Source organism: Alosa sapidissima, chromosome 8, assembly GCF_018492685.1.
Source record: "Alosa sapidissima isolate fAloSap1 chromosome 8, fAloSap1.pri, whole genome shotgun sequence".
Taxonomy (NCBI): Eukaryota; Metazoa; Chordata; class Actinopteri; order Clupeiformes; family Clupeidae; genus Alosa; species Alosa sapidissima.
In genome coordinates, this window is record NC_055964.1 from 18,816,978 (window position 1) to 18,825,379 (window position 8,402).

General features: G+C 45.4%; 1 protein-coding gene across 2 annotated transcripts in view; it reads right to left on the minus strand.

The window, feature by feature from the left end:
- Positions 1 to 8,140, minus strand: part of si:ch211-166a6.5 (clustered mitochondria protein homolog) — a 21,104-nt gene extending 12,964 nt beyond the window's left edge. Inside the window, exons 1-4 of one of the 2 annotated variants that reach the window (XM_042100847.1) lie at positions 7,891 to 8,140; positions 2,216 to 2,325; positions 1,483 to 1,654; positions 43 to 180 (exon numbers count right to left, since the gene is read on the minus strand). In XM_042100847.1, the coding sequence (XP_041956781.1) occupies positions 43 to 180; positions 1,483 to 1,654; positions 2,216 to 2,325; positions 7,891 to 7,936 (466 nt within the window). In that variant the 5' untranslated portion in view covers positions 7,937 to 8,140. The remainder of the gene's footprint in view (positions 1 to 42; positions 181 to 1,482; positions 1,655 to 2,215; positions 2,326 to 7,890) is intronic. The other variant, XM_042100848.1, reaches the window with a different exon arrangement.
- Positions 8,141 to 8,402: the final 262 nt, after the last annotated feature.

Genomic DNA, 8,402 nt, shown 5'->3' on the forward strand with positions numbered 1-8,402 from the left:
GTGTGTGTGTGTGTGTGTGTGTGTGTGTGTTCTGTGTCTCACCTGTGGTGTGTGTGTGTGTGAGTGTGCTGAGAATGCTGGGGGATCTGCCGTCTTTTAGGGAGTCATGAGGTCCTGCTGCTCTCAGGAGATCCTGTACCCTCGCCAGGTGAGCACGTGCAGAACGCGGGGAATAGGGCTCTGTCACACACACACACACACACACACACACACACACACACACACACACATAAACAATGCAAACACAAACGCACAAACATATTATATATTGCTTATACACCCATAAATGTAAAGTATAAACATACACAAAAATAATATCTCTGCGCTGTCTCCCAACAATATAGTGTCCTCAAACAGAAAACAGAAAAGAATGCAAATGTATGCCACACATGCACATACACATAACCAGTTTGTCTTTGCGGCCACACACACACAAACACACACATCATTTTTATCACTGATCTTTTGGAGTGGCATTTCTGCTTCGCAAGAGTAAAGGTCAACTCTTTATCTCACAGACAGTAAAATCCTCAGACAGTTAGTCACTCAATCTATTCTATTGCTAGAATTTTTTTCTCACACAGAAGTACAAACACACACACACACACACACACACACACACACACACACACACACACACACACACACACACACACACACACACACGCAAATACAGAGCATAAACACATACATGTGAGGAAACACATAAAAAAAGTATAAAAGCTGTTTTTTCTGCAGCAAATTCAAGCGAGTGACTCAGATCAGCATGACCTGAGAGATCTCATTAGACTAAAGGACAAAGTGAGGGGGAGGAGACAAATACAGTGAGGGAGAAGGAAAGAGAGAATGTAGAAAAAGGGAGAGCGGGGAATAGGGGCAACAGGTATGGTCCTATATCGTGAAAGACTATGTGCTTATTGTGGATAGAAGTAGTGTAACCAGTTCAACTGATCTACAAAATCCACCCACACTCTCCCTCACTCATGCCAACATATACACAGGGAGTACACACAAAGACTTTTACACGGGAATGTTCCATATATTCACATTAAAATATACCAAAAACACACAGACACACAGACACACACACACACACACACACACACACATATGCTATGCGTCACTGCTAACCTTACCTATACCTAAGAGGTTTACAATGAGGCACAATGGAGAACTGGAGAGCATGAGCCAAAATGACTCCATTGGAAAACATGAGTCCGCTGAGTTTGTGTGTGTGTCTGTGTGTGTGTGTATTGTCTCACCCTCTACTTGGCGTATGGTGGCCCTTAACATGTGTGTGTGTGTATGTGTGTGTGTGTGTTTGTCCATGTATATATGTGTGTGTGTGTGTGTGTGTATGTGTGTGTGGGTGTATTGGCTCACCCTCCACCAGGCATAGTGTGGTTCCTAGTGTGTGTGTGTGTGTGTGTGTGTGTGTGTGTGTGTGTGTGTGTGTGTGTGTGTGTGTGTGTATTGGCTCACCTTCCACCAGGCGTAGGGTGGCCCCTGGCTTGAGGCCTTTGACCTGCTGCAGTGGCATCAGAGGGTCCAGCATAACGCCCGAGAGGGCCAGAGAGAGGGAGGTGCGTGGAGCCACCTCATCACGGCCCAGAGCTGCCAGCACCACGTCCTGGACCAGCCAGAACCCGTGCACCTACACACATACACACGCATGCACGCACACACGCACACACACACACGCACACACACACACACACACACACACACACACACACACACACACACACACACACACACACACACACACACACACAATAATGTAAGTATGCACACTATCATACACAAATACTCAACACACAATGCACAATCATATACACACAATTACACACCCACACCCACACACACAATGATAAAAGTGTAAGGATACAAACAGTCATACAGACAAAACACACACACGCACACACACACACACACACACAATCACTTAACCACTTACAAAGTCTTTATTGAATGGATATGCCCTGAATGGATCGATTAAATGCGCTGAAGTAGGCACGCGTTCTGATAGGCGTGGCCATTTTTAATCTGTTCATATATATAATATATTTAATCTGTCCATTCAGGACATTTCAATTCAATAAAGACATTTTAGTTTAAGGATTGTCTTGGTCTGGAGGCTTTTCTGCCTCTCTCTTTTTTCTTTTGACATTAGTATTTGCTCAGGGAATGACACACAAACACACCGCTATCTGACCTGCAGTTCAAAAGGTTCAACTCCAGGGCCCTGAATCTTCACAGAAAATGAGCCGTCGTCTTCCTGTTTCACCTCGGCAGCATTCTTCCCATTGGTTGCTGCTTGCCCATCTAGACCACGAGACCAATCAAAATAAAGCAAGAGTTAGATTGACAGTGGTACATGTATCTTTTCTCCCAGTAGGAGATTCTTCACACCATAAAAGGAAATAATGAGTTCTATTGAAGTGGAGGCTGAAGGGATCTATTTAATCCTGCATGGCTTACCATACAAGGAAATGACTAAAGGAACCCCAATGTCTTTATCTCATGAGATACATGAAGATAAGGATGAAGGTAAACGTGTGTTTTGTGGCCTTGAGGATTTGGGAATAAATTATTCTCCACTATAAGAACTCCTTTCATTTCAGAGCATACAATGAATGGGAAATCCCAAAAGGGCCTTGACAAAGGAAAATTACTTTGACCTTCTTCATGAATCATAGTCTTCCATGCACTGACGTGCAGAGCATTATGTCAAAAGCCACACACACACACACACACACACACACACACACACACACACACTGAGTTGGGAAAATGTTCTCCTCTTGTTGCCCTTTCAACGGGAACTCTTTCATCTACAGGGCTGTGGGCCAACTTTGCCAAACACTTTCGCCTGGTGAAAGCAAACCACTGAGCCATCCCCATAAAAAGAAAAAATCTGTTCTCAGCATTCCTTTAGTCTGAGTCAGACATAGATCACACACACCACTCTCTCATTCTCTTTCTCTCCCTCTCTCTCCCTTGCACACATACAAACATGGTCAGCAAGAGACATAAAGCAGCTGATTTCACCTACATCCTATGCTGTGATGAACAACCAGGAAGTTAACCGGGGGAAGGGAACTCCCTCAGGCAACAGGGAACCAACAAGCCTGACAGGCCAGAGGTCGACAGGGACCAGGGAAAGATTGATGGGTCTATGTTCACACATGTGTGTGTGTGTGTGTGTGTGTGTGTGTGTGTGTGTGTGTGTGTGTGTCGTTCCCCCAACCCCTGACCCCCATCCATCATAGTTGGACATAACACCCCCAAACAACAAACAAATGAAACAAATAAATGCATATTTGAGAGATTATTTGAGAGATCTCTGATCTTCATCTTTGATAGAAAACTAACCAAGACTGCCCCAATTCCAGCTCCTCCATGTGTTTCTGTGTGGTCTGCATTATGTCCTACACCTTGCCACCGGAAAGAGGACTCTCCTGCTGTCACACACTCTCACACTACTACTGCTGTCACACACACTCTCACACTACTACTGCTGTCACACACTCACACACTACTACTGCTGTCACACACTCTCACACTACTACTGCTGTCACACACTCTCACACTACTACTGCTGTCACACACACTCTCACACTACTACTGCTGTCACACACTCACACACTACTACTGCTGTCACACACTCACACACTACTACTGCTGTCACACACTCTCACACTACTACTGCTGTCACACACACTCTCACACTACTACTGCTGTCACACACTCACACACTACTACTGCTGTCACACACTCACACACTACTACTGCTGTCACACACTCTCACACTACTACTGCTGTCACACACACTCACACTACGACTACTGTCACACACTCTCACACTACTACTCACACACACTCTCACACTACTACTACTGTCACACACACTCACACTACGACTACTGTCACACACACTCACACTACTACTCACACACACTCTCACACTACTACTACTGTCACACACTCTCACACTGTTACACACACTCTCACACTACTACTCACACACACTCTCACACTACTACTCACACACACTCTCACACTACATGTACTACTGTCACACACTCTCACACTGTTACACACACTCACACTACTACTCACACACACTCACACTGTCACACACTCACACTACTACTCACACACTCACACTACGACTACTGTCACACTACGACTACTGTCACACTACGACTACTGTCACACACACTGTCACACTAACTGAGCTGCGGTCACTGTTTGCAGTGTGCATCTCCGTTTGCCTCTCTGGTACATGCTGATAGGCAAATGGGGAACACAAAAGCCAGGGCAGCGCTCTGGCCCAGCGGATACCTGAAGCCTGAGAGGGGTCTTTTTAAAACCCCCAGCAGTCAACTGGAGTGACCTGATTCACTTAGTCAGATAGCGTACCCGTGACCTAAATCACAGTAGGCTGCAGAACAGGTCTGGAGTAGGTTGGAGTGAGTCAGGAGAAGGTCTGAAACGAGTCTTGAACAGGATGGGATCAGGTGTCGAAAGGTGTGGAAAGTGGTTCTGGATGGGTGTGGTTCTTACCCGCTGCAAAGGCAGTCACTTTTTTGTGGGACAGCACATATAGGGTAAGCTGTGGAGAGAAGTAATTATCTTCACTTAGTGTCTCATTCTGAATCAGTTTTAGAGGTAAGCAAGAGCTAGCTAGCTGCCCCATGCAGAAAGAGTTAATTAGTGGTTTAATGGTTTCCAAACCATTGTCTGTGGACAGGGCTTCAGATTCCCGCTAATATAGCAAGGGACTTGAACAGGCATGGCGCTGATGCTGTGTGGTTAGTGTAACAGATGCCAGCTAGCTTAGCTGTGCTTGTGGAACGAGGGGTAAACCTCACTCCCCGACGCCTCAAGAATGCTGCTGGCATGCGATCCTGTATTGGCTGAATTGTTAGCGCGCTCGCCTCCCGATCCGAGGTGCTGCTGTTCACGGGTTCGAGTCTGGGCGTGTGCAGGGCTGAATCGCACAGGTTCAACACAACGCAGGTTACATTAGTCTCTGGGGAATTGGCAGCTTAAGCTGCGGACAAGGCTAATATCCGCACACAGATGGTATCTTCTACTGAGAAGGGTCTGTCTCAGGGTTGGCTGGCCTATTACAGGGTTGGCTAACTGACAGTTCCAAAGCTGCAAAAAATGTCAATATCCTCCCAGAGATAGCATCTGAAAGGGCCTACTTGTAGTCTCGTTCCAGAGTTAGTGGGCCATCCATTCCTATAGCTAGACATGAATATTGTGATCCCTAACATTCTATATCTTTATTCTATTAAAATTATGTTTATAGTCATTAAATGTACTTTACTTTGTTATAATAATATCTTCATCTTCATATATTCATGTGTGTGTGTGTGACCCTGAATGACCCTCTGTGTTTGTGTTAAAAGCTGTTGTGAGAAAGTTTACTGTTGCCAGAATGTCAAGTCAGTAACACTGGTTTCATTCAGAGGGCGACTAGTGAGGCTTTTTTATCTTTTATTTTTTTGCTCTAGCTTAATTTGGGAATCCACCAGGATAGTCAAGAAAATAAACTCTCTTCTCCTTTTCTTTCTTTGCTGTTGTCAGTGGAACATCGTGGCAAACAAAGTTGTGGGTTAGTTGTTTGAACTTTAAGGGCAGAGCTATGAAAAGGACAAGTAGAGAAGACTTCTTCGAATTGGTAATGACTTTCTTCAGGAGCCAGAGAAACAGAAAGAGAGCGTGTACTTTTACAAGTAAAAGCAAGACTCCACTTGTGTTTCTTTGAGCTACGCCAGTCCATCTGAGACGGAAGCCTGTCCAAACACACACACACTCACACCCTCTGCATGCTGAAGCATTCATTCAGCCACACACCCTCCAGCAGAATGCTAAAACTCTCTCTTTAACTCTCTCTCTCACACAAAATGAGGGTTAGTGATTTCACCCTCAGTAGCCCAACCCACTTCTGGCACAGGCAGAAGAGGAGGAACACCACGCTGTCACAAACAGAGCCACTGATTGGCTAATTCTTTCACAAAGAGGGCAGTTCATTGGTAGTGTGACTGGGCCCATAAGCACTGCGACATGGCAAAGTCATGAGTCTGAATTTAATAAAATAAAATAATGACATGTCCCATACAGACCTGCAGCCAAAGCACAGTTGTATGTACAGTACCACAAGAAGGATTCATCATTCAAAGTGGAATACTAAAATACCCCCCCCCCCCCCATCTTATAAAACAAAATTGCAACAACAGACAGCATATACCGTAAACACATGCTGTGCATGCACACATGCACAATTATAAAGAGACATAATTTGCGTCTGTTAACCCTTAAAGGTGTAGGTTTTTGAACGTTCTAAGTTCCGCAACAATTGAAGGTTCTAAAATTCTATGTTGAATTGAATGAACCCAGATATTCTTTAGAACGTTCATTTCTCAACATTCCCGTCACACCGGTGTGACGGTACTCCTTTAAGGGTTAATAGGGAGCCTCAGTGTTGCTCAAGTCAGGCCTGTTTTAGGTTAGAGGCAGCCCAGAACATTTTCAATCAAAATGCAAGCGAAACAATTTACAGATGCTGCAGTTTGCATGCATTTTCATACCACCAAGTGTTAAACATGCAGTGGGAATATATGGGAATGCTACAGCTAACATATAGCCTGTGTTAATCAGTGTTTCACACTTAGTGCATCTGCTGTCAATATCATCATTCACATCCCTAAAGAAGCTAAAAAACACGTCTCTTATGCACTCTACTAATATTGACTAAACTTCACATGCTTCTAGCAGTCCCTAGGTCTTTAAATCATCCATCGTCTTCAACAGAAATCATCCGGTGGCATGGTTGCCCTTCTTGCTATGTGCATTGTGAAGTCCCAGCAGCAAGTCAGTCAGTCAGAGTCAAGAATGTCCCTGATCAGTGCATAGTGAATAGCCCTAAGCTGGGGTTGCCATGATGGCTTTGTTATGTAAGACTTGTCAGTTGTCAGTTTCTCCTGTTGCCTAGAGAGAAACACGTTCTATTGCCCCCTCCCCTACCCATCTCAGTCCCCCCCCTCCACACACACCTCCCTAAGAGAGTCAAGAATGTCTCCTGATCAGTGCTTCTGGCAAAGTGCCAAAATAACTTAACCCAGCAAGCAGAAATCACACGTCAGTCTTACAGCTGTGTGTGTGTGTGTGTGTGTGTGTGTGTGTGTGTGTGTGTGTGCGTGTGCAAGAGAAGGGTAGCTAAACAAAGGCAAAAGACAAAACAGGCAGAAGTGTGTGATAGGGGTAGCCTGCATGCCCACGCACGTGTGTATGACTCAGAGAGAAAAGGTTTGTGCGTGTGTGTGTGTGTGTGTGTGTGTGGTTTAGAAAAGTGATAGACTGACTAAACAAGAAGGAAAGGAGGTAAATGGAGTGTGGAAGCAAGAGCAGTCAAACGGTGAGTCAGCCTGTTTGGAATTTTTCCCCCAACACTAGTGTGTGTGTGTGTTTGAGAGAGAGAGAGAGAGAGAGAGAGAGAGAGTTGGTGACTCTGTGCTTGTGTGTGTGTGTGTGTGTGTGTGTGTGTGTGCCAGAAAGAGCGTATGCGAGGGCGAGTGGAAAAAGTTGAGTTCACATTCCCTAACCACGCACACTTTACAAAAATGGCCGTTTGCAAACAACCGCTCCCACATGGATCCAAGCTCACACAGCTCTGCCAAACCTTACCAGCATTCCTGAGAGAAGTCCACTGCACGGCAGAACAGACAGACACACACAGACAGAGAGAGAGAGAGAGAGAAAGAGAGTGCAGAGGAGAAGAAGCAACAGGACACGGGATCAAGGGGTTGGATGTGGGGAAAAGAGAAAGAAAACAAGGGATAAGAAGAGAGAAGTGCGAAGGCTGACTGTTCTCACCTGGGACTCCCTGTCCTCGTCCACCTTTCTTGCCGTTGTCCTTCATGACTTTGCTTCTTTCTTTCACTCTTTATCTATTTTTCTTCTGCTGTGCAGCTTTCTGCTAGTTTCCAGTGACTTCAGTATTCTTTCTTCTTTTTTCCCGTTCACTTTCCTCCCTCTCTTTATCTCTCTCTTTCTCCCTCCCTCTCTTGGTGACAGCAGGCAACAGGACAGGTGTGAGACAGACACACTCTGCAGTTCTAAGCCTACGTTTTCTCTTTTCTCACACGAGAGTTAGCCACTCCTTCCTCTTGCTCAACAGCACGCCCTTTCTCCCTCTCCCGCACTCACTGACTCCTTCTGCTAAACTCTCTGTGCGTTGGGTGTGTCTTCATTCTTTGCTTAGGCACTGTTTAATCTCTTACTATCACTGCCACACCCTAGGCAACTCTCTCTCTCTCCCTCCCTCCCTTCTCCTCCCCCTATCCCTGAGGGAGGGCAGAGATGGCTCATTCAGTTCTACTGCTACT